This window comes from Agaricus bisporus (genome assembly GCF_000300575.1).
Source record: "Agaricus bisporus var. bisporus H97 unplaced genomic scaffold AGABI2scaffold_2, whole genome shotgun sequence".
Classification (NCBI taxonomy): Eukaryota; Fungi; Basidiomycota; class Agaricomycetes; order Agaricales; family Agaricaceae; genus Agaricus; species Agaricus bisporus.
Genome location: NW_006267355.1, coordinates 2,858,903 through 2,886,670, shown reverse-complemented (window position 1 = coordinate 2,886,670; position 27,768 = coordinate 2,858,903). Strand labels below are relative to the sequence as shown.

At 46.2% G+C, this 27,768-nt stretch overlaps 12 protein-coding genes across 12 annotated transcripts; 6 read left to right on the top strand and 6 right to left on the bottom strand.

Annotated features, from left to right (window-relative positions):
- Positions 1–43: 43 nt before the first annotated feature.
- AGABI2DRAFT_200589 (hypothetical protein) lies at positions 44–2,127 on the top strand (the record flags this gene model as incomplete). The annotated part of the gene is made up of 13 exons (XM_006458679.1): positions 44–152; positions 208–283; positions 351–421; positions 472–680; positions 736–775; positions 829–1,058; positions 1,121–1,157; positions 1,210–1,238; positions 1,293–1,365; positions 1,429–1,643; positions 1,705–1,787; positions 1,839–1,955; positions 2,016–2,127. 13 exons carry the CDS (start codon positions 44–46, stop codon positions 2,086–2,088), a joined length of 1,362 nt encoding a protein of 453 aa, XP_006458742.1. The 3' UTR covers positions 2,089–2,127.
- A 2,020-nt stretch (positions 2,128–4,147) lies between these two features.
- Positions 4,148–5,383, top strand: AGABI2DRAFT_176969 (hypothetical protein; the record flags this gene model as incomplete). Its single annotated transcript, XM_006458678.1, has 3 exons — positions 4,148–4,851; positions 4,904–5,111; positions 5,137–5,383. The coding sequence occupies 3 exons, from the start codon at positions 4,148–4,150 to the stop codon at positions 5,197–5,199; spliced, it is 975 nt and encodes a 324-aa protein (XP_006458741.1). The 3' UTR covers positions 5,200–5,383.
- A 1,498-nt stretch (positions 5,384–6,881) lies between these two features.
- On the bottom strand, positions 6,882–7,398 carry AGABI2DRAFT_190939 (hypothetical protein; the record flags this gene model as incomplete). Its single annotated transcript, XM_006458677.1, has 1 exon — positions 6,882–7,398. A coding segment is annotated over exon 1 (450 nt), but the record flags the coding sequence as incomplete, so codon positions are not given.
- Positions 7,399–8,362: 964 nt separating this feature from the next.
- AGABI2DRAFT_115762 (hypothetical protein) lies at positions 8,363–9,853 on the bottom strand (the record flags this gene model as incomplete). Its single annotated transcript, XM_006458676.1, has 1 exon — positions 8,363–9,853. One exon carries the CDS (start codon positions 9,851–9,853, stop codon positions 8,363–8,365), a length of 1,491 nt encoding a protein of 496 aa, XP_006458739.1.
- A 347-nt stretch (positions 9,854–10,200) lies between these two features.
- On the bottom strand, positions 10,201–11,226 carry AGABI2DRAFT_200586 (hypothetical protein). Its single transcript, XM_006458675.1, has 3 exons — positions 10,649–11,226; positions 10,525–10,591; positions 10,201–10,461 (listed from the first exon to the last, which is right to left on the bottom strand). The coding sequence occupies exons 1-3, from the start codon at positions 11,206–11,208 to the stop codon at positions 10,258–10,260; spliced, it is 831 nt and encodes a 276-aa protein (XP_006458738.1). The 5' UTR covers positions 11,209–11,226; the 3' UTR covers positions 10,201–10,257.
- Positions 11,227–11,721: 495 nt separating this feature from the next.
- On the top strand, positions 11,722–12,223 carry AGABI2DRAFT_190938 (hypothetical protein). Its single transcript, XM_006458674.1, has 2 exons — positions 11,722–11,882; positions 11,946–12,223. Exons 1-2 carry the CDS (start codon positions 11,770–11,772, stop codon positions 12,175–12,177), a joined length of 345 nt encoding a protein of 114 aa, XP_006458737.1. The 5' UTR covers positions 11,722–11,769; the 3' UTR covers positions 12,178–12,223.
- A 71-nt stretch (positions 12,224–12,294) lies between these two features.
- Positions 12,295–14,609, bottom strand: AGABI2DRAFT_183682 (hypothetical protein; the record flags this gene model as incomplete). The annotated part of the gene is made up of 12 exons (XM_006458673.1): positions 14,432–14,609; positions 14,288–14,372; positions 14,202–14,232; positions 13,953–14,132; positions 13,825–13,901; positions 13,708–13,766; positions 13,576–13,659; positions 13,028–13,490; positions 12,846–12,963; positions 12,699–12,787; positions 12,453–12,639; positions 12,295–12,341 (listed from the first exon to the last, which is right to left on the bottom strand). Exons 1-12 carry the CDS (start codon positions 14,587–14,589, stop codon positions 12,295–12,297), a joined length of 1,578 nt encoding a protein of 525 aa, XP_006458736.1. The 5' UTR covers positions 14,590–14,609.
- Positions 14,610–16,887: 2,278 nt separating this feature from the next.
- Positions 16,888–17,233, top strand: AGABI2DRAFT_190937 (hypothetical protein; the record flags this gene model as incomplete). The annotated part of the gene is made up of 2 exons (XM_006458672.1): positions 16,888–16,945; positions 17,007–17,233. Coding segments are annotated over exons 1-2 (234 nt in total), but the record flags the coding sequence as incomplete, so codon positions are not given.
- Positions 17,234–19,998: 2,765 nt separating this feature from the next.
- AGABI2DRAFT_200580 (hypothetical protein) lies at positions 19,999–22,254 on the top strand. The gene is made up of 11 exons (XM_006458671.1): positions 19,999–20,162; positions 20,215–20,299; positions 20,351–20,381; positions 20,432–20,611; positions 20,670–20,746; positions 20,793–20,851; positions 20,903–20,959; positions 21,014–21,494; positions 21,548–21,665; positions 21,716–21,804; positions 21,865–22,254. Exons 1-11 carry the CDS (start codon positions 20,002–20,004, stop codon positions 22,183–22,185), a joined length of 1,659 nt encoding a protein of 552 aa, XP_006458734.1. The 5' UTR covers positions 19,999–20,001; the 3' UTR covers positions 22,186–22,254.
- Positions 22,255–22,392: 138 nt separating this feature from the next.
- On the top strand, positions 22,393–23,773 carry AGABI2DRAFT_200579 (hypothetical protein). The gene is made up of 6 exons (XM_006458670.1): positions 22,393–22,528; positions 22,583–22,650; positions 22,716–22,737; positions 22,792–22,872; positions 22,964–23,335; positions 23,417–23,773. Exons 1-6 carry the CDS (start codon positions 22,488–22,490, stop codon positions 23,664–23,666), a joined length of 834 nt encoding a protein of 277 aa, XP_006458733.1. The 5' UTR covers positions 22,393–22,487; the 3' UTR covers positions 23,667–23,773.
- A 392-nt stretch (positions 23,774–24,165) lies between these two features.
- On the bottom strand, positions 24,166–26,616 carry AGABI2DRAFT_200574 (hypothetical protein; the record flags this gene model as incomplete). The annotated part of the gene is made up of 7 exons (XM_006458669.1): positions 26,551–26,616; positions 26,360–26,501; positions 26,124–26,239; positions 25,788–26,071; positions 25,434–25,734; positions 24,354–25,384; positions 24,166–24,297 (listed from the first exon to the last, which is right to left on the bottom strand). The coding sequence occupies exons 1-7, from the start codon at positions 26,579–26,581 to the stop codon at positions 24,166–24,168; spliced, it is 2,037 nt and encodes a 678-aa protein (XP_006458732.1). The 5' UTR covers positions 26,582–26,616.
- A 199-nt stretch (positions 26,617–26,815) lies between these two features.
- On the bottom strand, positions 26,816–27,433 carry AGABI2DRAFT_115754 (hypothetical protein; the record flags this gene model as incomplete). Its single annotated transcript, XM_006458668.1, has 2 exons — positions 26,816–27,058; positions 27,122–27,433. 2 exons carry the CDS (start codon positions 27,431–27,433, stop codon positions 26,816–26,818), a joined length of 555 nt encoding a protein of 184 aa, XP_006458731.1.
- Between the last annotated feature and the right edge of the window lie 335 nt (positions 27,434–27,768).

Genomic DNA, 27,768 nt, shown 5'->3' with positions numbered 1-27,768 from the left:
TTTGTCATTTCTTTCCACCCGCAATCGGGTTACCGAACACAAAATGACCAACGAGGAATCCCCGTTGCTTCACACCGATGTCTACGACAGGTTTTCACCTCAAAAGAAGAGGTTGTTATCCACTATAGTAATATGGGGTGGACTCGTTGCATGTGATTACTATCTCTTGGTGGTGAACCATGAGGGCTGATTGATTGCTATACACAGTTTTTACTTCAAGTACATTCGTGCCATCGATACCTCAAATATCCCGAGACCTTAATACGACAGGAGAGGTTGTTGGGTGGGTACCAGGTTACATCCTCCGATTTTACATCTTGCGACTTTTGATATTCACTCTTCCGTGTTAGTTATGCCGTCAGTGTCTATACATTCGCAGCATCCGTCGGGGGACTTGTAGGATCGAGATACGCCAAATTTTGTAAGATTGCCTCTCCTCAAAACTAGCTCCTTTTGGCTCAGTCCAACCAGATGGCCGCCGACCGGTGTACCTCTGTGGTTTTCCTCTGATGGTCATAGCCTCTCTTGCAGTAGCAAGAGCTAGCACTGTTACCCAGTTGTTGGTCTGGCGAGGCATCCAAGGAATTGGTGCGGCTCCCAATTACCCACTGGGAGCCGGAGTCATTGGAGACATATACAGGCTTGAAGAAAGAGGAACGGCTTTGGGTACATACTTTGGCGTGAGTGAAGATTGACTTAGGAGATAATTGTCACTGATACCGTCTATTTTTTCAGTTTACATTCCTTGGAATCGCCCTTGGGCCTAGCTTAGGAGGTATAACCTGCTATTGACCCTTATCTGCTCATACGCGATTAATCTGGGATCAGGTATAATCGCCCATTATTGGTCGTGGCGTGCAATTCATTATCTTCTGGCTTGCTTTGGCTGTGCTGCTTTTGTTTTCCTCTTCATTTTCTTCCCCGAAACGAGTCATCCCGGTACAAGAGGTATGGATGAATATGCGAGATCAGGAAAAGCTCTTCCGAAATGGAGACCCTGTCTGCTGAATCCATTCTCGCAACTGTTGCTGCTACGTAGTCCAAATATTCTCGCTGTGGTGCGTTGTGCCTTGATCTTATAAATTATCACTCCCTGAAAAAGCTACGTTGAGCCCCCTAGGCTATTAGTAGTGCCGTTACTGTTATAACTGACCTTGGTGAGTAAGTTCATAACATCCTACGTGTATTCTGACTCGTTGAAATCAACAGCTTTGTTGGTACCATTCGCCTATACCATCGTGCGTAGGTTACTTCGTCACTCGTTCGGCTATAACTCAAAATCCAGGTTTTAGGGAAAACGCTATGGTATCGACAACGAAGCCCTCATTGGTTTATGCTTCCTCCCTCTTGGTATCGGCAATGCACGTAAGAAGAAACATAAGTCTCCCCTTTTACATGACCTCCACTAATGTTCTGTTTCCTCTTCAGTCGGCGCTCCGCTCTCTGGTCGGCTATCAGATAAGGTAGTCATTAAATATAAAGAAATGCGAGGGTACTGGTATCCCGAAGACCGCCTGCGTGCTGCCTTTTTTGGCGCGTTTCTACCGTTTCCTATTCTTGCTTCAGCCCTGATCACAAAATATGTTTCGGGCCCTATCGGACTTACCTTGAATCTCGTATGCTTGTTCATCAGTGGTATTGGCGTAAGTCTATCCTTTCTTATCTTTCTTCCCCACGACGAATGATATTTTTTGACCTTGCTAGTGCGACCTCGTCATGACACCGGGTGGGGCATATGTTGTCGATGTCTTGCAAGCGAATAGTGCTGGAGCGACTGCCGCGGTCAAGTACGTCTCGGCTTCATCACGAGTCTGCTTCATCTCATAAACTTCTTTTAGTTCCTTCCGCTGGATGCTTACCTCGTTTCAAACGGCTATGCTTTTGCCTATGATCAATACATACGGACACCTGGTCACCAATTCTGTTATTTCACTCTTGGTGGTTTTTGGATTTATGTAGGATATTTTCAGATTTTGACTATATTCAACTTTACTCATTTCTGATGTGTTGAATAGGTTAACGGCACTTACAATTGCGTATGGGAAGTCTATGCGTGCTTTCGTAGACGTTGGTTATCCTACGACATAGAGTCAGTGTATCTATCCATTTATAGATTTCTGTCCATTCTTCGGGTTACTCAAGGTTGAGTATGGCGCCTTCATATAGGCTGGGATAAATTCTCTGATCACAACCCGAGGATCTCTTTGTGTAACCTTCACTTCTTTCTGACAAATGATGTATGTATACGGTCCCGCGAATCGCTTATGGAGCCCCGTATGACGCAGGAATCGAGTCATCTGGGCTTCAGGTATTCTGCTTCGTTGGCCCCTGTTCACGGGGTCCCTGACTAATTGCTCGCTGGTTCGACGTTCAACGCTCAATAGGCTGATTCATTCCTGAACAAACATCCGGTCTTCAGATTACGTGATTGTTGGCTTCTTTCCATTTGGTAATTTCCCCTGGTTTTGTGCTTATCGAACTTCTGTCTATTCACATTTAAGATAATTGCTGGGAAGGGGCGATACTCTGTACTGGTTCTCTAAGTCATTTTCCATATTCGACTCTCTGACAGTAAGTTTTCTCTCCAAAATGCCAAGCTTGTACCAATCAGATTTAGACGATCTTCAAAACCCGTTGTCAGTTATTTGATTAAGTTAAAGCCGGTCCGCGCGAGGATCTTGAAGGTCAGGAGTGAAAAGACCTACGCCGAGGCTGGTGGGCAATGGAACTAGTATCACAAATCGCGCATTTTTACAAGTTCACGCGGAGCATTTGGCAACCCTGTGTCATTAGTGTTAACCGAAAACTTTGCTAAGGGCACCTGGCGTTGGTGAACTGCGATCACTGCATGTCAATCATGATCCGACTCCTCGTCGGCCGCCTTCTTGCTATGCGATATATGAGTCATCCGGATTTTCCATCAGCTTTTTGGTTCCCTCGAAAATAGGGCCGAGTTTTTGGAGTGTTTGCAAGTCTGGAGGAGTTCCTCTCCACTCCAGACGTTTCGTGGACAGACTTTGGAGGCTTTCATTTTCATATATCCACTGCGTGGCATCTGGCGTGTCCGACGTTTCAGATCAATTGCCCCGGTGTCCAAGGGGTTTGAAAAAGTCTGGAACTGACATCCAAATCGAGCCTCCATTTTGGGTCTGGTGGGCCGCATTCGTATTTCAAGAGTTGCGAAGTATTGGTGGTAATTTCGGTGGGGCAACAATGGAAGTATGAGATCATCGATCCCTCGAAGCGTGCTGGTCATCATCCGATGCCGGTGTAGTTCGGATTGTGAGCGAGTAGGATCCATGGACTCTTGTTACGACAAGATACCTTAAGTATCGATTCCATTCAAGATGCTCGGCAGTATATATGTATGATGACTGGGTATCCACGAAGATGCGGATCATAATCTCGAGCGAGATGAACCGGGTCCGAGGTTCCATGATCCGATCACTGTGCAGGTATTCAAGGTATCCATCGCTAATAGCACCAACTGATGACACTTATTCCGGGGAAAATTATGACATCATATGTTTTTGTTCTTGAGGAAAGGAGTACTTACTAGTACACTGCAACACGAAAGTTTTTCCGGAAGAACTTGAATTTGGGTTATTTGGGTTGTGCAGTGCGATTTTCAGGCGTTGTACGGAGCACATTCGAATATCTGATTGGTTTTATGTAGGTCGGCGGTGGTGTTGTAGGAGCGGAAGCTGTGGCGTTTTGTGTATTATAGCTGTCTTACCAACGAAATGATCGCTTCGCCTTCGAACCTGGATCTTCTCACTCCCTTAAAAAGGGGTGGCTTATGTCAAAGTACTGTCGTCAGCGGGTTTACTGGAGTCAAAAAAGTCTCACGACGCCGAGTTAGCGTAAGCACGCGAGGAGGTAGAAAGATGTTGTTTGTCGATCCTACTCGTACTTTTTCTATTATGGATGACGTACGGATGACCGCCAGGCTGGTGGGTGCTCGTTATTCTTGACTGCTGCTGGTCCGTGCCACGTAGGACCAAAGCCGTCTGCGCGGACAGATCAGCGTGCGTCATAGTTCGGGAGGCGAGGTGGACGAAGTCCTGAATATGTCATATGTCATGGAATTACATAAGAGTGTGATGGGAATATAAGGGCCAGCGTTGCCCCGCAGGCATCGACGGCCATGCATCTCTTTCTGCTCAACAACGACCCCCTCCACACCACCCTCCTCAATCAGGACGGCCATCCGCTCTACTCCATCTCGTCGTCGTCGTCGTCGTCATCGTCGAGCTCGTCATTGGAGTCTCCCTCTGTTTCGCCAGGTCCACTGCCACCGTGTCCAGAGTACCGCCTACAGTCGTCTAATGCACACCTGACATCACCAATCGCCCGAACACATTCCACACCTCATTCTGATGGTCATAAGCGTCATCAGGATCTGCCTTCTCCTCATCCTCCACCTATTCTTGAACCGCTACCACCACACAAACCCGCCAGCTCTACCCCCGTTCTCCAGCCCGCCGCTCTGTCCACGAGTATTAAGAGGCTACGGAGTTACGAATGTAGTACGACTAATGTCGAAATTAAAGTTGGCGAAATCGAACCGATGGGTCACCACGGCCGGACCAGAGTTCAACTATGTAATCTGGGTATGGAGATTTGCACTCCTCCTACAACCAAAATGACGGAGACACCGTCTTTGCCTCCTCCCGACTCCCAATCTGCGCTATCACGGACAAACAGCGCTGGTGTCGCACTTGAGGCTTTTCGAGACTTTTGCGTCCAATCACAGCAGAAGGTAAACTCTGCGTTGCCTACACCTGTCGCAAGATCAACGTCCACGACTGGGCCCATTACTGCAACCCATAAAGCTCCCCTTCCAGACCCGTGAGTATTAAAGAAGAATCCATCTAAATAACCGAGCTAATTACTTGCTTAGGACATGGTCTTTCAAAGGCCCAGACAGTCGTCCTTACAAGTGGATATGCCTCGCCTCCAACCCCGTGTTAATCCACGACATTCAACCACCCACTCCTATTGCGTGCTTCCGTCCAGCTAAACTCGGAATAGTATCAAGAAGTCGTCGTGGCTTTCTTGAAATTCTACCACCAGGGCTGGATAAAGAAGATTGGATCGTCGTGACCTTTGTCGGTTTTTTTCGCATGAAATTAGGTGACCGACTTCAACATTACACTCCGTGCTCGAGTCGTGCAGATGTTCAACCGTTACCTATAAGTATGAAAATGACGACGAGCATGAATCAGCATGATGTTCATGTCACGTTGGCAACAAATGTGAAGTTGGTTTCGGAGTCATCGAGGCTTACCAAGTTCCCTGGTCAAAATCCGCTCTCGAACCATCCTCAGAAGGCGTCGCTGCCACCCGCCTATGTTGAAGCCCTCAGGCGGAGAAAAATGAATTCCCTTCCACGACGGACTTATTGATTTCGACTTTCGTATTCTCTATGTTGTCTCCTTAAAAAGATCAGGCCTTTATACCCGGTTCTTCCCTTGCCTCGTTTTCATCATTTTGCTCTGATTCCGCGGACTTTAATTGATATTATTATGAACACATTAATCTTTTTTTTTTCCACCCGCACTTATCCATCTTTCGCTGCTATCGAACTTCATGATTGCTTTCTCATTGGAATAATCTTCATGACTTGCATGAACTATGTACTACTATCATTTTTTTGTTTTCTCTGGTATCCTGTGTTGTAGCTGTAGCTGTCAATCGTGATTGAGCGTTCTCGATCTGCTTAAAATATTGCTTAGAACTACATCACTCATATATTTAATAAAAGGAAACTCAAAAAAGCTAAACAGCGTTTTGGGCGTGGGCGTTGTTCTTCCGTGCCTCTTGGTGGTTTGCCGGAATTTAATTTGAGACGACAAGACTGCGATTAGTAACGATGCTTGCGATTATTAAGTTATGGTGACTGTCGCTTCAACGCGCCGCTTGACTTGAATGCGCAGCAGTATAAGCTCCTTTGGTCGCCAGAAAAAGAATGTAAAACCTGTGGAGTGTGTTGTACGACGTTCACGGGTGGTTGTCCTGGCGCGTATCGGTTATCTGATCAAACGGAACTTTGTCCAATGACGTTTTTTGCATCAAGTAGTCTAGACACTAATTAAAAGTGACGTATGTGACGGAAATGTAAAGAGTTACTCTTCTCTTTAGTAGCCTATCGACTGGAGTATGGGTGACTCATATGGTGGTGTTTGGAAAGAAAGAATAAGCAACAGAGATTGCGTTGTCACCAGAGATAGCCGTAACCTTGTCCAATCTCCAAAATCTCTGCGCTGATACGGGTGTCGGTGAGATGGAAGCTACGTTTCCTCCAGCTGGATAATTAACAGAGTTTCTGCCTGCCCCACGTCATCCCTATCTGGCGATTCCCCACAACCGATACCAATTCCTCTCGCAACTGTGACGCATGATCTAATTTAGTGAAGGCCCGCCAGGATGACACCTTTATGTGAAAAGAAGATATCTCGCCAATCCTCCATTCTTGAAGTAATGCAAGAAGGAGACGGAAAAAATCTTCGCCGACTCTGCGACCCAAAGTCAAAGAGCGGAGGCTCGGTAAATATGGACGATTGGGATCGCATCCAACGCATGCTAGCCTTAGTGCTCGAATGACATCCAGGATGATAGTTGTTCGACCCTCGGCGCCTAAGATCTCCAGTGTTTCAAGTCTAGGGAAGGGCAACCCAAACAATTGGTGCATATAGTGAGATTGACGCAGATTATTTCCTTTCCAATGATAGCAAGGCATTTTGAAAATAAGTGTCGTGAGCGTCGTTGACACATCGCGACACAGGAGATGAGCGGATTGCATATCACTCCAGTCATAGTAGCAAAGTTCTAAGAATTCGAGGGAGGGCAGTTTAAAACTCTGTATGGATGAAGCGCTGGAGGCTTGATCCACAAACCAATACAGTCGTTTAATGACATTCAGAATGACGGGAGTGGGGGATTCTATTTGGACGTGGTAGCCATGTGAGGGATTACCTTTACACTCAACGAGATTTGGGCACTGATGAAGGCAGGGAGCGAGAAGATCATGAGGCATTTCGTCCAAGTATAAAACTTGCACCGCTGGCGGAAGTATGGGTGGTCCGTCCGGATAGACCCCATATAAGCTGAGTTTGGTCACAGACGTGAGCGTCCTGAGATCAAGATTAATATTGATTGATGTCCCAGACTTCAGACCCATCAAGAGTAGGGTATCAAGAATGGGAAAGGAGCGGACTGTAAGTTTTTCTGTCCAATGTTTCAACCCGGAGGAATATTCCAAGGAGAAGGATTTGACTTTAGACGTGATTTCGATGGGAAAGAGAAGGTCGTAAGTCCAACCAGCATCCATATCCACGAGTTCATCACGAACGATAACATTGACGCAGGGTGAGTGGGCAACACAGTGTTGTAGCATAGACACGTGGTCATCGAGGTCATCAATTGTGTCGTTTGTGATAACCAATGATACCCTGTTCCAGAGTTCTGAAGTAGCAAGTGCGGCGCGGTGGAAATGGACTGAGACGGAGCTCAAGTTAAGTGATTTGGAAATACATTTTGTATATGATCTCCTGTTGGCATGGAGGGAACCTAGTCCAGGATCGACCACCAGACCAAATATATGTGACAAGACCTCGATAGGAAGTGTATTGATTGGAGAGCATAGGTTTTGCAACTGACGCGCGCGAAAACGAAGGGTGTCTCGTAGTTCGGTTAATCGATGAATATGGCTATCGAGTGAGCCAATTTGCTCGTTCACCTGAACGAGCTCGGCGAGGTCGCTTGCATATGAAGTTGTATGTGGTATAAGGTAGTCGCATTGGTGTAGACTTTCAGTGGATGGTTTGCGCATCGACCGCGATGACATGGAGGTCACTGAAGTTAGAGTTGAGTTGGGGATCGACAAGCGGTACTCGTGACATGTCACCTGGCATCCCCCCTATGATATTTGTTTACCTTCGGCCCTTTGACCAAATATCTCTTGCAAATCACACACAGACGGTGAACCTGACCAATTGAGATTCTAGCGTAGCCCGACAGTGTCCATCGTCACTCTCGTGCTACAGAGATGTACGAGGTTCGCGGTGCTGTTCTGCGCGATCGGCCAGATGATCAAGCGGAACTTCGTCCAATGACATTTCTGTATTACAAAACCTTAGTATGTTAAAGTAGTCGGACAGTATCAAGTGACGTATCTGACGGAATGTAAAAGTTACTCTTTTCTTTAGTAATCGGCTCGAGTACGGGTGACTCTTATCGTGGTGTTGAGAAAGGAAGAATAATAATAGAGGTCAAGTGTCATGATAGACTCCAGTGATACCGTACCGTACCCTTGACCAGCCTCCAACGCCTCCAGTAAAGAATTCCCCCCAGCTTATAATTAACAGAGTTTCTCGCTGCCCCATGTCATCCCTATCTGGCGATTCCCCACAACCGATATCAATTCCTTTTGCAGTTGCGGCGCACAAGCTTGATCGGTGAAGACGTCCGTGGATGCCACCTTGATGTGGAAGTAAGACGTCTCACCAATCCTCCATTCTTGAAGTAATGCGAGAAGGGAACGGAATAGGTCTTCGCCCATGGCGTAACCTAAAGTCAAGGATCTGAGGCTTGGTAAATATGGATTCTTGAGATCACGTCCAACTTCGTAGTCTGGCCTCAGTCCTTGAATGATATCCAGTATGTCTGTTTCAGTGTCACGTCTGCAAAATTCAAGTGTGTGAAGTCGAGGAAATGGCAACCTGAAAAATCGGTGCAAATCATCCTGGTCAAAATTACTGGCCCAAGTAGTCAAAATGAGCGTTGTGAGACTCATCGACACATTGCAACACAGGAGATGAACGAGTTCAAATTTAGTATAATGATGGTGTTCGAGTTCTAGTACCTCAAGGGAGGGCATGTGAATATTCTGTATGAACTCGATGCAGCTGGGATATTCGATGTCCCAAGACAGTCGTTTGATATAATTCAGAACGGCAGGAGCGGCAAATTCTTCTTCGTCGCCAATGGCCATCGCAGGAAGAATAGTGGAGCACTCGACGAGGTTCGGGCACCGATGGAGGAAGGAAACAAGAACATGTTGGGGCACGTTGACTGTGAGTAAGACTTGCACCGACGGAGGAAGTGTGAATGGTTTGTACAAATGAATACAATGCAGGCCGAGTCTGGTCACGGAGGTGAGTGCGCCCAAATTGAAATTACTGCCGGTATCCATCTCCGGATATGATTGCGTTATGACCAGGGTATCAAGAATGGGAAAAGAGGAGAGTTTTTCTATCCAAATTTCAAAATCATCGTAGTGTAGCAACTGGAAGGCTTTGACTTTACAAACAATTTCAGGCAGAAATAAACTGCTGTAGTAAGTCGAAAGCTCTCCTATATCACTGCCTCCGGCGTAAATGATAATATCGAGGTAGGGCGCGTGAGTAACACAGTGCTGAAGCATGGATACGAGGCAATCAACTGCCTCGTCCGTGATGTCCAACAGAACTCTCTTCCAGAGTTCTGAAGTTCCGAACGCGACGCGGCGGAAACGGGCCGAGACGGAGCTCAAGACAAGCGATTGCCTTATACATTTTTTATAAACTTCTGCGGATGCCTCGAGGGAATCTACTCCAGGATCGACCATTTGACAGAATATGTGTGACAAGACCTCGGTAGGAAGTGCATAGGCTGGCGAGCACAGATTTTGCAGCTGGTTCGCGCGACTACGGAGGGTGTGCCGTAGTTCGGTTAACCGGTGAATATGGTTGTCGAGCGAGCCAATTTGCTCGTTCAGGTGAACAAGCTCGGCGAGGTTGCTTCCATATGCAGTTGAATGTGGTCGAAGGTAATCGCACTGGTGTAGACTTTCATTGGATGATGCGTGCATCGACCACAATGATATGGAGGTCACTGAAGTTAGAGTTGCCAAGTTGGGAATCGACGACACAAACTTTGTGTAGCGGTGTTGTGATCTGGCATTCCCTGTTTACCCTCAACAGCCCTCAACCCTTTGACCAAACATCGTAGAGCCCTGAAAGCACGGAACAGCCTCCTTTGGACCGAAAAGCTGCACAGTGACTCGCTCTTGGTGAGCTCGACCAATTTAATTTCTAGTATAGCCCATTATCACCCTCGTATTACAGAATGACTAGCTACAAAACTTGGTGTGGCCGTAAATACCGCTACGGCTATGAACTTGTGAGTGCCGCTTATCCTTGATGAAAAAACGCGTCAGACAATTGATTTCATTTTCAGAAAATACAAAAAGTTATCCCTTTCTCCCGCCTCCATTCATGCGCTTCTTCTCTCGTTCTTTTGCCTGTCCTTCCTCAATTTCTGGCAATAAATGAAAGTCATCATGATCTCATCGAGGATAGGCACACAACTGTCATCGACTTCCAACACAGCTGGTCTCCCTTTCATAAATGGACCAAGCGATGGTCTGTGCTCTCGGAATCTGACCAACTGCTTTTTCGTTCCATCGTTCTTTACCATCTAATGAATTGAGGTCGTCGTTGAGATTCAATTATGGCTATCAAATTCCCCTGATTGACTTACTTCAAGATATTTTGCGCATAGATTCCATCGATAGTCTGTACCATCGGATGCTTTGAACACCCGTCCCCTTTCAATGAAACAAAAACATTAGCGGACATCTCAAGTTGACAATGTAACTACTCACCTGCCGTACCAAGACCATCCCTCCTTACGGAAATATTTGTTAACAGGTATGTCCAAGCTGTTATACCGAAAGTGTGTCGAATTAAATGTGTGGAACTCGACCTGCGCGTGAAAGGCAAAATTACCCTCCAGCACGGGTAGACCATTCGTACTACGTCCCAGTAAGTTATCATTTTCGGAATCAGTATCCACGAAAGGAGCATCTTGAGAGTCCATGGAACGACGCTCGCCACTCTTCTTCTCCAACTCATTCTGCTCCCCTACTACCATTTCGCCACTATCATCAACGAGGAACGATTCCGCCGCATATTTAGAGTCAAGGTCTCCCTGCCAGACACCATCAATGGTCTTGACAGCCTTTCTTATAGTCGCAATGCTAGAACCAAATTTATGTGGTTTATCCACTTTGTAAAGTATTTGGCCGGTTTCGGTAGAGTAGGCGCTATTTCTTGGGTGTCGAGAAGAGGAGAGGATGAGGCGCATCGCAGGAGGGGGTGTTTGTGAGGTAAGCTCACTCCAAGTTTGGGTGCATGATATAGTTACTAGTATTCGATGGTGCATGACATTCAATGCAAAGAGCTCAGTGTCACAACTACCTAATCTTGGCGTGGGATATAGATCCTGTCATATTAAATCATCCAAAAAGTGATTCGGAGAAGTCGAGAGGCAACAGTACGGCAGCATACTACGCCACCGGACCTTTCCAGATGATTTTTATCCGTCGAAGAATTAAAATCGCTATTGCGGAGTTGTCACTCACTCAACCCGTGATTATGGCTATCACTGAGCGGGCTGAGGATGTATAATGTTATGCCCATAATTCTGCGCCACCAAAGAAGTTAAATGTTCAAACTGTAAAGTTCTACTACACTTCTTTGCAATAAGGTTATTTGCGGCCTTTAAATCACTCGCGTTTGGAAAATCCAAACTCAACTTTCTTCCATATTATCCATGCCGCCTGCTCCAGAAGTCATAGATCTCACACAAGATTCAGATGACGACGACGTCAGACCAAAAATAAAAATACGGTCAGAGGACATAATAGAGTTGACTGACTCTGAAGAAGAGGATGAAGAAAAGGAACAGTTGGATGATGAATCTGAGTATGGCAAAGGAAAAAAGATGGATGAGGAAGACGAGGATGAGGAAGAGGAAGAGCTAGAGGAAACTCAAGAAGAGGAAATTGATGGTGAAGTCAATGACAATGAGGAGGATCAGACGGACTCTATATTGTGGTAAGATCCAATGTTCTCAACTTTTGTGGCTATCTAATACTGAAATTAATTTTTCACCGTAAGTGACGCTCACCTTTCTGAAGCTGACGTTCACAGGATGATCTACGAGGCGATCAAGGCGATGAACCCAGCGACTGCCCCCGGTGTCGTAAATGAACGAAGAGGAATTATTGGTGAAGGCTCAACTGTAACTCGAAGAGTTAACAGGAACATGGAAATCACACTTGAAGACCCTCTTGGTCCTCCATCATCGCCTTCCAATACCTCCCGTAAAGGTTTATATCACTGCTTGTAGGGGATGCCTCGAAATTTTCCTCGGTTTCTAAATTACGATGTCAGAAGAAAATGCTACATCCCATATTGATACATAAACGAGTGTTATAGTTCTACGGTGTTCACAATCGTTTATTTGTTACTCCTCCCTCTTTTCTTGGAGAACCTCGCCCGACTTTTTTTTCTCTACATTTGGCGATATCAAAGATACAGGGGAAGACGAAGGAAAAGAATCAGAAGTTCTCTTTTCGTCGCCACAAGCAGATGGATCGCTTTCGGGTTGAGAAGTAGAAGGACCGATTATCCTTTCTCTCTCTTTCGCTCTCCACCTTGGTCCAAACTTGATCAAAACATAGGCACAAGGTATAGAGACGAACACGTATATGGCGAATAAAACGTATGTCCAGCCAACTCCAATGGCATTGATAATGGGCTGAACGATTGTGACGATTACTGCAGCCGATGTGCAGCGAAACAAGTTACTCTAATGACGAGTATTATTTTTCTGAGGATGAGAGAGGATGGACGGAGGAGAGGACTTACGCAGGCAGATACTGAGGAACCTTGACCTGGTGCTTGGTCAATCAAAAGTGTAGTAGTCGAATTCATTATTGCCATGCTTATCAGACCGACTGTGTGCAGTATTGATATATGATAGGTAAACAAAACGACCAAAAGTGGTTTGCGTACTGATAACTTGTAGAACGAGAGGACCTGCGATCATAACTCGCTGTTGAAGGCACCATCCATGTCCCATTGAACATATTCCTAAAATAACTGTTGCCTCAGCAAGATATTTGAGGCGAGCCTAATCGAAAAAAGAAACTCAATCGAGTGAGGGACGTTGAATGTTTGGTTAAATTTAGACATACCCGTTCCAAAGGAAATTCAACCAATTTATCAACATCTTTCACATCCTCCTCCTTCAACTTCCTCTCCAACTCAGCCTCCCCCAAGGCCTCTTCCAGTTTCTTTCTCAGCTGGCGTTTCTCAACTTGATATCTCCAATCAAGAAATCTGCCAATAATACCCGTACCTAAGGCCATACTACCTCCTGTAGCGAGGAAACACAACCCGATTGTCAATTCATTCAAGAAGGGATAGGTTCTTTCGAATAATGTGGATAACGATGTGACTATAGCGAAGAAGACTGAGAATGCCGAGGAGTTCATGAGTAGTGTTAGAACGATGTTCTTTTTGAGGAGGAGGCGGAGAGGATTTTGGAATCGCGGTTTATGTGGAGGCGATTGTGAGGTGTTACGATTAGATGACAACTGAGAAGTTCTGTTTTTGCGTCCTATAATGGGTATTAACGGGTTATACAGTAGTTTGAGACTACGTGATTGGGATTTTTGACGACTTGGTAAGGTTTCGGGCAACAATCTAAGGTTAGGTATAGGTTCGAATTCAGTCCCATTACGGGGCATTTAGTCTGTCAGAGACGCACGTTATCAAAACGACGAGACATATCGCAACCGCAATACAAAGAAACCAAAAGATAGACCTTGAAGATCAGATAAGCACCGACAAGACGGGTTTAATGGGATAATACCTCCAACCAAGTCCTCTGGCCAAAGCACCACCAAGTACGGGCCCAAGAGCAGGCCCCGCCTAGATTTAATGAATGAGTGGTTCGATTCAGATATTGCACTTTGAATCAAGTAATCACCATTGGACCAAGAGCGAAAACGCCATAAAACCCGCCTCGCTCTGCTGGGGTCGAGATATCCGATATCACACCAGCACCTGAGCGAGTGATATCGATTGAATATGAAATATCTCACACAAATGACGTACCTAAAGCAAGAGTAGGGGCAGACCCAGCTGCCTGAAGGCAGCGCAGAACCAGAAGGAGCCAATACGCCGATGTCGGCGTTAGGGCTATTCCAATACACGAGAGCATCAGGATCAGGAGACATGCACCAGCAATTGGCCGGCGGCCTAAGTTATCGGATAACGTTCCCCAGACCATAGGAGCTATTCATCGGAAATCATTCCGAGACTTGAACACGTTCTGCGGAGATGTCATATGCCATATGGACTCACCAGTACCCTGAAGGATCACAAAGGCGGTCACCTGTCAAACGAATTAAGCCCATTTAATAACAGTAATAAACGGACTGGATCATCACAGTCAGGTTTATGAGCTCGATTGATTTATTGAAAGCTCTAGCCATTGTCGGGATTGCGGGAAAGTATATGTTGGCGGTGAAAGGACTGGATAAAAGCGGGCGTTATTCGGAGGAAATTGGAAAGAATAACGATAGGCGCTTCACCTGAAGAAGGATATCAGAGAGATCAAGGCCACAATGAACCATTTTTCTTTCTTCGATAAGGTATACTTCAATTCCAGGTCATGTATTTCAGACGATTGAGGTTCCTCTATGTCGGGCGAGTCAACGACATGCTCCAACGATGATTTTTTACCAATCATGGATCGCGGCGGAAAGGAAGGAAAAGCCGCTCAGCTCCAGAAATCTCGGGTGGTCTGGTGATATACTTGCTGCTGGGTATCATCGCGGCCGAATATGCCGACCGAAACCCTGATATTCAGCGTTATCCATAATTCCAAATTTCCACGAGCATGGGATTGTTTACAAGGATAGCACAAGTGCCATAATTAGCGATCAGCGCTTACGTTGCCAGTGTCATGGCACGTGACGTGACCCCACGAAATTGGACCGCGTCGCGGATTTGGCGACTGCAGTCATCATGTTGGGGTAAGTAGTTATATTTTATCATCCTTTCCCCTAAAACCTTAGAATTCGACAGGCGCAATCCCTATACAAAGACAGAAGACACCCATCTCGTTGAATTCCTCGCCGAGCAATGTCCAACCACTTCTGGACGCCTTGGAAAAATACTCTACCAGACGCTAGTTGAAGATGTAGGTCAATCTCTCGCTGTAGCTTATGATCCCCTATAGACTTTTGTGGCAGCCAAAGACGTACCCCTGGGCCGAGTGGCATTCCTGGCAGTCTTGGCGCGACCATTACAAGAACTACAGAGACTATTTTGACGATAGAATTGCCAAGTATCAAGCTACCAACGGTGTAGCCGACGTAGCAGAGAAAAGACCAAGGCGAGTTTCTCTTGATGATATCATTACGTCAAATGTACTTATGTGGCAATCTCAAGCCAAAGGACTGCTTTTACAGACGCGGAGGACAAGTTTCTCACCAAGTACCTTGCTGTATATTGTACCCGGAAGGAAGGACGTTCTGGAAACGAGGTTTATAAAAAATTGACGGAAAACGTGCGTTTAACACGCGGTATAGCTTGACCTGTTTCCTAAACTTCATTTTTTTTAGGCTGACAAGAAATGGTCTTGGAGTATTAGACATCCCTGGCAAAGTTGGCGATCTCGTTACATAGATAATGCAGCGGAATTCGACCGGCGCATTCTTGCATACCAACAAAAACACAATAACGATGTTAATGCCTCCCCTAAAAAACGAGCAGCCAACGGCTCTCACTCGGAACGCGCTGTGAAACGACCGAAGGTCAAGGATGATTATGATAGCCAGGAAGCCCAGCGGTCGCGCATAGGTTGGCCAAGTCCAAGCACGAACGTTCCAAAGACTGTTGGCCCTTCAAAGGATGGAAAAGTGAAGATTGAAGTCAAAAAAGAGGCCCGAATTGATCCAGTTGCCTCTACGTCAAAGAAACAGATCGTTCATGGCGATGAACGTAGCAATGAAGCTGGTCGCGATAATGATGATGATGATGATGATGATGATGATGATGATGATGATGATGATGATGATGATGATGATGAGGATGGCGATGGCAATGGCGATGGCGATGACGGTGATTACGAAGACGAGAGCGATGATGATCCCAGACCGGTCGGCTCTGAGGATTATTGTGGCGAGATATTTCAAAATGGGAACATGGGTGAAAGTCTGGGTAAAATCGGAGAGGAAATGCCTGGGATCGAAGAAGAAGTTGATGGGGAAGAAGAGATGTCTGATAATGACTTATCCCCGGAGTTGAACGGTCGTCCGAATGCGAGTCTCGAGAAAGCGCTGGACAAAACAGAGCCCCATCAGCATATTCGGTAGGACGGAGCCCGTACAAAATTATCACTTTTGCTCACTCAAGTCCTTTCCCCCCCATCAGAGATGAACACGAAGAACATACCCTTGCAGACGACGTTCGCAGCCCTTCGTTATCCCCACCTAAACCGGCTCAACCGAAACAACACGGAAAACTCAACAGAAATAATTTCACTATGATTTCTCAATCGAAGCGCGCCTCGGACGACGATCCATTCGAAGATCTTCCATCACCACCCCATCATAAGCCTAACCCTCCTCCCAGGAAGGCCAAACCTCTGCCGGTTATTATAGAAGGTGCTTTTGGTAACAGGACTCAAAAGAAGACAAAGAAAGTATCTATGGAGAGTTTTACGGAGGGAAGTACCGATGATGAAGAGACTGCAGCACATTGGGCTCCTTCGCCCCGCCCTCCCACCACGAAGGAAAGCGATGATACAGTTGAAGCCGAAGCAACGTGGCCACCTCTACGCGGGAAGAAGAGCAATAGTGAAGGCGTCAATGGTATTCAAACTGAAGGTGACTTGGAACATCAAGCAGCCGAGCAACGACGGAGAGAGAAGGGCAAACAGAAAGCTGAGGAACCTGACGAATCAGTGGTAATCAAGCCCCGCATGGAGATTTTTGTTAACGGACACTATCAATCTACTCCTTTACCACTCGAGCCACCCCAGCTGCTAACCCCGAACGCACAAGGCACTCCAGGAGCTGGTCCAAGTCGAGTTATGAATGGTGCGTCCACTCGTCTTCGTATATCAGTCTCCGTAATAACAGTGTCGGGTATTTTCATCAGCTCAACGGCGAGCAACCGACGTTTTTGCCCCTCCGGCACCACTCCCCGAAACCATGGCAGCGAAAAGCCCTGAACGACATTCTACTGGTAACATTGGGAGCACCTCGAAACCCTCTAATTCACGTTCAATCAACTTACGACAAGAGCTCGCTCATCGACAACTTTTACAGCAGCAACAGCCGCCTCTAATGATCCGTCGTTCATCTTCACGAGCTTCACATGTTTCGTCATCCATTGTTACAGAAGATGATAATCAAAATTTACAGTTACAGCAAGTGGGCTTTGAAGTTGTGAAGATGTTTTCGGAGGAATTCGGGTTTACGGAGGATGTCGTTTTGAGGGCGTGGAATAAAGTGAAGAGTCTAATCCAATTGAAGGAGGTGTTGGCGAAGATGAAGGAGAGTGCGGATCGCAGGATGGATGAACTGATGGAAGACGCATTGAACATTTCTTCAACCATTCCGAGGAGCCAGAACACCTCCCAAAGTTTTGGAACCAACTTGGAATTCGATCAAACGGTGAAAATCGACGCTATGGAGGGTAACTCCTCACATTCATCTCCTTTCTTTGTCGTACATCCGGACGCGGACAATTTTTCCCCAATCATCGAACGAAGAAATTCTAGCGTTGGCGGTGGTGGTAGTAAGGGAAGAAAAAGTTTGGAAATCAGATTTGTGGATCCTGAACGTGCATCAGCGGAGGTTGCGTCCCTTTATCAACCATTGACTGGGACCAGGGCCGGGAATTTCAACAGGTTAGCGAAGATGGGCAGGGAAGAAGAGGCATTGGAAAGAGAGCAGAGGCGAGTATCGAGCGTTGCGTTGTCTCCTTTGAGGAACATATCCCAGGAACAGCAACAACAAGTACAAGAAATGCCTGAGGATGAAATACTGGGAGCGGACGATGATGATGTGTTAGAAGAGATTGAGATTCCGATTAAAGGCGAGGATAGTGATGAAGGTTCGGGGATGATGGATATCTCCCCCGGTAGCGAAGAGGAAGACGAGGAGATGGGTGAGGACAGTCATGAAGTTGAAGACCGATTGATAAAAGTTGAACCGGATTCTATGCAGCCCCAGTTAAATGGAGAAGTCGACGTCGAGAATGAGCCTCGTGAACTTAACGATGCACAATTAAAAATCAACGGACGCGAAGACGTTGAACAGGAAATGGAAATCGAGCCTGATGTTGACGGCGCCGAACCTCGTTCGGCTGAAGAAGTGGACGCTATGGTTGTTATACCAACTGATGGTCAGAGGTGGGAGGAAGTTGAAGGCTTGTTTCGCGCGGCAAATCGCGGTAATGTGGATGAGCTTAAGAAAATCGAGAAGGGGTTTAGCACTCGATTCTTAAAGGAATGGTTGGCCAATACGTTTATGATTTAGCTTATTGTTGATTGATACATGTACATATATGTAAAAGTTTCTTGGTGATTTATGATACTAGCTAATGGTTAATAGAAAGTAACCTAATTGTTGATATTCATGTCACGCAGTGTGAGCTATGTATAGGAGGGTATGCTTATACCTCTCGCGATGCGTCGGTACAAACGAATTTTTACTTTGAAAAAGTAAAATAAATATTGAGACCCGTAGGTCTACCACTCCGGAAAAGCGTGTCATCCTTGTGCAGGGGCCATGCTAATCTTCTCTGTATCGTTCCAATTTTTTCGTATGTCACCCCGAAGGGGACAATAGTTAACAGCGTGGATCTGTTCACATGCAAACAAGTTTTGATTTTTGTTCAGCCCGCGGGGTACCATCACGTGATTGATTAAGGATCACTTTGCTGACACTCGTTTGCTGGCAACTAACGTGCTGCGCCGTATTCGTTTCGTTTCATTTCGCTACAATCTGTCCCTGCTTTCTGTATGAAAAAATCGCACTTCTAGCTTGTCTCCGGTATCTCGTTTCTAGGCGACACTGTGGAGCATTGTCGGGCTAAACCTTGCGGAGGACGACACCACCGCCATACCATATAGCCAACACATCGACCCCACCGCCTCGTTCCTACCGGTTGCTTTGCGTAGGGCTTTGATAGCCCATTCATTACCCCTTTGGTCCAGAACTTGGACCAGATTCCAACATGCCGAAGTGAAGAAGATCTGAGATACAGTAGGATCACCGCATTTTCTATAATCCGCGTACCAATCATACACGGGGTACACGGGACTCTCACAAGCTTTTTTAACATTGCCGAAGAATGTCAATTTGATTACGAAAATCTACCTGGTCAAAACCTGGTATATGCAGGTGCGATAGTTACATGAGCTGCTCAAAAATCGGACAATCTATCCCATGTGGACATTTCTTGCTCCCGAGCCATAAGATGGAGGCGCATTATTGACTGAAGCTGCTGAACCAAGATCCATGAGATGTAGCAACAACGTCACGGCGATCGGAGAAACGGTCATTGAAGTTGTATACTTAAAGTGGACTTCAGAATACCGGACATCACAAACTTTGTACGGAAGGTACACGAGAGTAGCACCAGGCATCTCGGCATTACATGTACGGCACTATTATCCCAAGTCATTCGGCTCCCAGGGACCGATAACGGTGGGTGCCGACTTTGATATAATTGCAATGACATTAATATTCACCGTCATCAAGATCTTCCGTCTTGCAGGAGAAAACAAAATCTTGTGCGGCGCAGGAGTGATTAGATTATTGAAGAAAGATCCTATGCACAGATCAAGCTTGTGCGTGCTCACTTCATTGCTGGCGATATCCCGCAATTCCACTCGGATTATATCTCAGCTGTACTATGTCTTGGGGGACCACGAGGCCAGTAGCTTTTGGCCCCTGAACGGAAGATCCCTCGGCACGTTGCGTTTAATGATCACATGCTTCATCGGCAAGATGCTTCGACAACAATCAACCCAGTTCTCGCAATGGCGCATATTTTCTCCCACCCGTAGATATATACTCACCAGGTCACTTGGAACGGTCACAGAATCCCCCTCTCTCTTATACCCCCCTCCCTCTTATACCCTATGTCAGAAAAACAGCTCCATCAACAAGATGCCGTAGACCATCAACTATCATCGTGTGACCCAACGACAAGTGCTCATGCCCTTCTTGACTTGAAGACGGCCCTATCCAAGAGAGAGAAGTGGTTTGTAGTATCACTGATCGCTCTGACGGCTTTCCTTGGGTATTTTTGAACCTCCTCCGATAAACCCAGTCCATTCACAAATTATATCTAGTCCTTTCACCACCAACTTATATCTCCCAGCAATTCCTGTCATTTCGAGAACTTTTCACAAGTCAATTGAGTTGATTAATTTAACCGTAAAATATCCTCTTTTTGGATGGGACCGGTATGATGACCTCGTCAAATAGGTGACGGTCTATGTCATTTTTCAGGCAATTAGTGAGATTGGTGTTCTTCCTGGCATACTTTGTTAGCTAAGAATGAGCAAGCTCCGATGTTTTTTGGACCGATGTCTGATTTTATGGGTCGCCGACCGGTAGCTTTAATTTGTCTTCTAATTCTGGCGCTCTCCTCCATTGGTTTAGCACTTGTCCCAACGTCGGACTATTGGCTCCTAATGGTATTGCGCTGTGTTCAATCCACTGGAGCATCGAGTACCATTGCCATAGGTACGCCAGGGTTGTTATTGACGCTAATTAATGACTCACATGGTAATGTAATTCCCAGGTGCTGGCGTCATTTCTGATATCTCAACTGCGGCGGAACGAGGTGGTTTTTATGGGGTTTTTTCTCTTGGAACAATGGTGATTGCAACATACTTGTTATGCCACAATGCCAACTGCAATTTAGACGGGACCTACTCTTGGTCCAGTGATCGGCGGTGCGTTAGCTCAAGGACTTGGATGGAGGTGATTATTTCAAACTTGGGATTCTTGGTATGCATTACTAACTCATACGAGGTCTTTATTTTGGTTTTTGTGTATTGCGGTCTCGTTGTGCCTCTTAGTACTCTTGTTGTAGGTCTTCGGATTGATCTATTTCTGGCGGAAACAAGCTCATATCAATTACAGGTTCCTTCCCGAAACATTGCCAAGGCGTCAGCATTCACATTCCAAAGTGGTTTATACTCCAATTATACTCATTGTCGGGCGTAAAACAATAACTCCGCCGCCTCACGCCACGTCGACGCCAACAGTCAAATTCCAAAGCCGAAATCCTTTCCCGCTTTTCTTAAAATGCAACATTCTTTTTCCACTCGTTTTAAATGCTATGTCATATGCCGTCTATTTTGCTGTCGTGGCTTCTCTAGCGTCACTGTTCGAAGTGGCTTATCCTTTCCTTGATGGAACTAGGATAGGACTCTGTTACCTTGCGATCGGAGGAACAATGACTCTTGGAACAAGTTTTGTAGGGAAATACCTCGATTTACGATATAAGCAGGAAGAAAAACGGCTTCGCGAGATCTTGACCACGGCCGGTGATTTAGAGAATAGGTTGTTAGTTGAAGGAGTGAGTGACGTCGGCAAATTACCCGAGTTTCCTATAGAAAGAGTATGTCCATCCAATTTATTGGTTCAGAGTCGGTATAACCAACCCAGCTATAGGCTCGACTCAAGTACCTTGCGGAAATGGTCGTAATTTTATCAGGTGCTGCCATGGGTTATGGTTGGTGTATAGAGCGACGAGTTCATTTAGCCGTACCCCTAATTCTTCAATCGATCAGTAAGCATTCTTATTGTTTTATTCAAAATGTGCTGAGCATTCTTCTGCAGTTGGATTTATTTCCATGACGGTTATGAATGCGACTACTACACTCCTGATTGACTTAGCACCCGGTCAAGGCTCCGCCGTTAGCGCATGTGTGAGGATAACATTCCTTTTTTTATTCTGACAAGTCGGCGTTCTCACCACGTCGGTATAGACCAATTTCTTTCGATCTGCCTTGTGTGCTATCATCATCTCCGTCATTCAACCTGTGATTGATGGTATCGGCGTAGGGTTAACATTCGTTATCTTGGGCGTCCTTACTTTGGTCGTTTCATTGCCTTGCTTCTATTTCGAAATTAAGTCTGGCTACAAGTGGAGGGCGGGTCGACCTCCGCTAAAGTCTAGCACTGATATCCCTAACTCGCCTGCTGGTGGGCAAGCAGAAGTTTTCGATGTCGATATCGAAAGCGAGAGTACCCCAGCAACGTCAAAGTTGTCATTACATGTGGGTAAATCGGAGCCACCGGCTCAGTAATATAATGAACGTCTTATCGAAACACGTAGTTTTATCACATCTTTTGAATAGACGTTGTAGTGCGACGGTTTAAGCTTTAAGCATCAGTGGCACCACATAAATAAAATAACACGTTACACAAACATTAGTATGAGATCAGTGATGATTTCATATTGGAGATCGCCACTACGCTTTCGAGTACAAATTACTCAGCGCCAACTTCTTTCACTCCCACCCCTGTCAACTAACAATTGCAAGAACCAAGCAACAGAGTAGTCTCGGACACTCACTTCAAGTTTTATACGAAGCGCACTATCACCATCATGTCCGGTGTCCCTTCGCGAATTATTTATGGCACTGCATGGTGCGTTAGTCCTACATGTTCGGTGTATTTGCTCAGTCTGAGACCGCTGTGCAGGAAGAAAGAATTGACAGCTGGACTCGTGGTTTCAGCTGTGTTGAAGGGGTTTAGGGCTATCGATACAGGTAAAGTAACCTCGTCTTTTTGAAGTCGAGATCAGGCAGGTTCAGTGGAAGTGCGGATGACGTAGCTTGTCAGCCGAAACACTATCGGTGAGTAGAATGAAGACTTTACGGTACCGAATGGTCTGAATAATCTAATTCTAGAGAGGACCTCGTTGGGGAAGCGCTTCTTGAACTCAAGGAGAAACACGGCATCAGGAGAGAAGATCTTTGGGTTCAGACCAAGTCCGTCTCTCATCCGAATTGAAACAGAAACTCATCTCCGCTATTTCATGCTCCCTATTTCAAAATTTGGACAACACCTTGCGGTTTGAAGATTCACTCCGATATCAAGCCAAGACACTACTCAACCACTCCCCTACAATTCTTCCGACCCAATCTACAAACAAATCACTACATCCTTCACCAAATCCCTAACCAACCTCCGCACTTCATATCTTGACAGCTACATCCTACACTCCCCACTCCGAACTCTAGACCAAACCCTCGAAGCGTGGAAAACACTCTCAACACTCCAAGATGAAGGCAAAGTCAAATTGATAGGTATAAGTAACACCTATGACGTACGAATTCTCGCGGAGTTGTGCAAGTTGAAGCAGGTACAAGTCGTACAAAACCGATGGTATGAAGGGAATGATTGGGATAAGAGCGTGTTGGCGTTTTGTAGAGAGCATGATATCATGTACCAGTTGAGTCATGAACTTCATTTCCTCATCCTCCTAGTACTACATCCTTAATCATCCGCTGACTCGAAATCCCTTATATATAGGTCTTTCTGGACACTATCAGGTTCCCCCAATTTATTGGCCAACCCGGCTTTACACTCCATAGCATCCACCTCCGGATGCACCTCCGAACAAGCATTATTCAAATTAGCTCAAGAAGCAGGTGTTACACCGCTATCGGGTACAACTAGCGAAATTCACATGGCCGAAGATCTCGCTGTACATAAATTGGAACTCGCCAAAGGGGACTTACATAAAGAGTATGAAGCGATTTCGAGTTTACTCTTGGGTTGATTATAGTACGACCACTTGATAATTATACTTATTTCTCAACACTTTCCTTCTCATATCAAATGAGGGTTACATCATTTTGTCAGATCGCAAACAGGGATCGGCTGAACACCGTCGCATCGTGAACTTGGAGAGTGAAATTCGGCGCGCACGAGGCTCCAGAAAAGATAAATCCAGCAGTAAAACAGCCCTTACCCCCTCCAAAAAAAAAAGCTCAACCAACGAGAAGTCTAATTTTTGCAAAAATAAAGTCTATCAAATTGCAACGACAACACACCACACGAAAAAAAGGAAAAAAAAAAAGAGCCCAAACAAAACAATCATTCCAAATCAACAAAGAAATAATGGCGTTACACAAAAAAAAATACACCCAGTAGATCATATAGGTAGGTATAGCGCGACAGATGTGTTATATATACGTATATGCGTATGAGCGACGAAAAGGAATTTTTTCCCAAGAAACTTCTGAGGGAAAAAAACGATAACCGTGACCAGACCGAAATCAGGACTCGTTGATTTGCAACTCGGAAAGCTCTTTCCTGATAGCATCTTCACCTTCCATCTTCTTAAACTGAGTAGTCTCAAGCCTTTCTCCTCTATTCGCTTTCTCTTTCAACTCCTCAATCGCTTTCAACTGGTGATCCAAATAAGCCAGCGAACCAAAATCAAATTTACGAAAGGATAAAATACCTTTTTGTTCAGATTCCTTACTCGCTTCGCGATAGAGTCTAAGGATCCGTCTACACCAGGTGTAGTAGGCGAAGAGGGCTCGATAATCTCAGGGGGAGGAGGTTGAGGAGGCTGTACAACAAGTTGCTGTTGCTGCTCACGCTGAGCGTGAGCTTGAGCCTTCTTCCCCTTCGGCGTCCCATTGGTAGCATTCCCATTCACCGGAGCGCCATCGCCATTAGCCAAGTCGCCCCCAGCATTAGCCGCACCGCCCTCTTGCCTCTTCCCCCCCTTCTTCTTCTTCTTCTTATTCTCATTGTCGACACCAGCACCGGGTGGTGGCGCACCAGGAACATGCCTCCTCCCATATCCACCACCACCGCCATCTCCATTATATCCACCATACCCAGGCGCACCAGGAGGAGCAGGACTCCTATTATAATGACGTGAAGGCGTATTAGCGCCACTCCCAGCCGGACTAGCATTCAAACTGCGAGTGGGTAAACCACCTTCATCCTCTCGTTTAAAAATCGCGGGTGTCGCAAGACCACGAGCTCCAGGTGCCCTGTAAGCCCCAGCAGTCTTAACTCCCGTCGTAGGCTTCTTCTGCGTCTTCTCCCATTCTTTCACACTCTCACTCGGTTCGGGAGCAGGTGGCATTTGAGCAGGAAATGGAGGAACACTTTCTACGGGAGAAGGTCGCCAACGGGCTTGATACAATTCATCAATCATTTTGACGTGCACGAGTGGACCTGTACAATGCCATATCTTGATCCCGTTATCCACGCGAAGTCGGGGCGATAATGTGGCTGTCAGAAGGAAACGGCCATCGGGTGACCAATCACAATGAGAGGTGTTGGGCGCATCGATGGTGATGACTTTATTTAGGGTTCGACGATCAAAGATGTCGATTTTACCGGCAAGATTACCGAAACCTGCTAGTAGAATGAGGCGACCTTGGGGGTTGAACGATATATAGTTGTGAGGGGAGGAACCAAAGTCATGGAGCGTCCGCACACGTTGGTCGAATATCATAGTCTTAGCGGGCATGTCTAATCCCAATCAGTAACATGAACGAAGGAAAATAGGAGGGGAACTCACATCCATACACGACTCCAAACTCTTTTGAATTTGGGCTCCAGGTAAAGTCGTGGATGGGTCCTTCCTTGTCTAAGGTCACTCTGCAGTCGAAATTACCTGCGGCACTAAGAAGGTACATCCCTGTCTCGCCATAATAACTCTTATTCGAGTTGTCAACCTCGGTCTGGGTTAGAAGTAAAACCTGAGTGCCCAATGTATTCCATTTTATCTGGGCGCGGTCTGCCTTGAAAAAGTTCTTTTGGCAGGTAGGAGCCCCGTTCAGTACAAGCAGATTGTATATTTTGATACTCGCGGGTTGACCCTAGATTAAGGGTTAATAATATGGACGCGAGTAGAGTATCGCAAAGTCCCAACCTTTTTCTCGGCAACGAAAACAGCGAGGGAGGGGTTCAACCCTGGACTCAAGGTTACACTGGTAGCCCCCTCAACCCTCAATTTGTCGACAACGCCCTTAGCCCACTCCGCCGGTCGGAAGACCTGAATCTCAGGACCAACAAGCCTGATGGCATGGGACTCTGAGATTGTATACTGAAGATCCCAGCCTTCCTGCGATTTTTGGGTAAACGCAATGAGCTCTTGGCCGGTTGAAACCGACCAAATGCGGAGATTTTTGTGCTGTGACCCATCCTCGAGCTTAACTAGCGCAAGATCAATAAAGTTTGGTGAGATAAGATTTTGTTTGGACTGTACCTGGCCGCTCCCAGGTTGACAGGTAGGTGCCACGCGGGGAGAAATTCACCTCGACGATGTTGGAGAGAGGGAGCTCCTGTAGAAGCTGAGCACCTTCTGCCTGGAATATCCGGACGCTATGTGATATGCCGTCAGTTTTGGATGAAATGAAAACTCGTGTGACCGCCAGTTAAGTGAGGAGATCGGGACCATCGGACCACGAGGGATCCACGAGTAACAGGCGGCAAGCAACTTACGTCGTTGGAAGGGCGTAGGCGTACAGACGACCATCGGCGCTGTATGTGTGCGTGCGTGCAGACTCGCTGGGAACGACAAAGCCAGCGACGGATGCATAGTCAGGGCCTCCGCTGACAAGCCCGAGAGACTTTTGCGCACGGACTGCGGGGGAAAGTCAGGGAAATTACGGGGAGACGACGAGAAAACTTACAGGCATACTGCTGGGAGACTTGGGCGGCCATGGATGGGGCTGGAGACGAAGCAAGCTAATGCCTCGCGACTGATTGTGAAGATCAAAAATGTCATGAATTTTCGAATGCCGGCCATCTGTTTGATCATATTGTCATGGCACAGCCACTTCAGCCTCCAAGTCAAAAAAATTCCATTTCCAGTGGCCTTCGTAGGTACAGTAACAGTAAATTTGGCCGCAATTAAGATGCCGCCTTCAATGAAAAAAAATAAATACTAGTAATGCTTTAGCCTGAGCAACCTCCACCACCGCCAGGTCCACTGGCACCGGCAGCGCCGCTTCTACTCGCCTGCCTCTTCTTTCGTTGTTTTTGACAATATACGTACGTCATGATGATGTCGTCGAGTATAGAAATACAGCTATTGTCCACCTCGAGCGAGGCCGGTCTGCCTGTAATGAAAGGACCAAATGAACTTTTGTGCTCTTTATACTTGACCATCTCCTTCTTGCTACCATCATTTCTGAACATCTGAATGAAAGAATAACACATACACGTCAAACTAATTTCAAAGTATTTTTTTTCTTGACTTACCTCAAGATACTTTCCATCCAATTTCCAATAATATTCTCTATTATCTGCGGCTCTGAATACCCACCTAGGATTAAACCATCCCTCCTTACGGAAATGATCGTCAACAGACACATCTCTGTTCTGAAATCGGAAGCGTGTCGACCTGAAAGTATGAAATTCGACTTCCGCATACAAAGCAAAATGGTCGTTGTTCACAGCCTTTCTTAGTGTGGTGACGCTGGACCCTGATTTGTTAACTTTGTAGATGACTTGACCAGCGTCCGTGGAGTAATAGCTGTCTCTAGGATTCTGGGAGGAGAGGATGAGACGCATTGTGGACGAGAGTTAGTAGCAAGATCACATGCATAAAACAGCTTATATGTAGCTGGTCCTCGGTGCTGCGCAATCATCTCTTGGAGCCTAAGTGCCACAGATTACAACGATTATCCGCACTTGTCGGACGGTAGTGCATATTGAAAATCTGTAGGGAGCAGTCAAAGGCAGTTGTCTAAAAGGGTTTTCGTCCAGTGTGAGCTTTAGGACGTTCGTAGCCGCATGTATCTGTACACATATGTACTATTTCGTGCGACGACTCAAAGTGGCATCAGAAATCGGAGTAGATTGAACGGATGGTGTATAAGTCACTCCATCTTGATCCTCGCAAATAG

What these genes read in the sequence shown, in the direction of transcription:
- AGABI2DRAFT_200579 (XM_006458670.1), top strand. Translation starts at nt 22,488, where the DNA reads ATGTCCGGTGTCCCTTCGCGAATTATTTATGGCACTGCATG. An exon ending in ATTATTTATGGCACTGCATG is followed by an intron (nt 22,529 to 22,582) that starts GTGCGTTAGTCC and finishes ACCGCTGTGCAG; the next exon opens with GAAGAAAGAATTGACAGCTG. An exon ending in GTTTAGGGCTATCGATACAG is followed by an intron (nt 22,651 to 22,715) that starts GTAAAGTAACCT and finishes CGGATGACGTAG; the next exon opens with CTTGTCAGCCGAAACACTAT.
- AGABI2DRAFT_200580 (XM_006458671.1), top strand. Translation starts at nt 20,002, where the DNA reads ATGTCAGAAAAACAGCTCCATCAACAAGATGCCGTAGACCATCAACTA. An exon ending in TTGAGTTGATTAATTTAACC is followed by an intron (nt 20,300 to 20,350) that starts GTAAAATATCCT and finishes CTCGTCAAATAG; the next exon opens with GTGACGGTCTATGTCATTTT. An exon ending in CCTAATTCTTCAATCGATCA is followed by an intron (nt 21,666 to 21,715) that starts GTAAGCATTCTT and finishes ATTCTTCTGCAG; the next exon opens with TTGGATTTATTTCCATGACG.
- AGABI2DRAFT_190938 (XM_006458674.1), top strand. Translation starts at nt 11,770, where the DNA reads ATGGATGAGGAAGACGAGGATGAGGAAGAGGAAGAGCTAGAGGAAACT. An exon ending in CAGACGGACTCTATATTGTG is followed by an intron (nt 11,883 to 11,945) that starts GTAAGATCCAAT and finishes TTTCACCGTAAG; the next exon opens with TGACGCTCACCTTTCTGAAG.
- AGABI2DRAFT_200586 (XM_006458675.1), bottom strand. Translation starts at nt 11,208, where the DNA reads ATGCACCATCGAATACTAGTAACTATATCATGCACCCAAACTTGGAGT. An exon ending in GGATGGTCTTGGTACGGCAG is followed by an intron (nt 10,592 to 10,648) that starts GTGAGTAGTTAC and finishes TTTCATTGAAAG; the next exon opens with GGGACGGGTGTTCAAAGCAT. An exon ending in TATGCGCAAAATATCTTGAA is followed by an intron (nt 10,462 to 10,524) that starts GTAAGTCAATCA and finishes TCAATTCATTAG; the next exon opens with ATGGTAAAGAACGATGGAAC.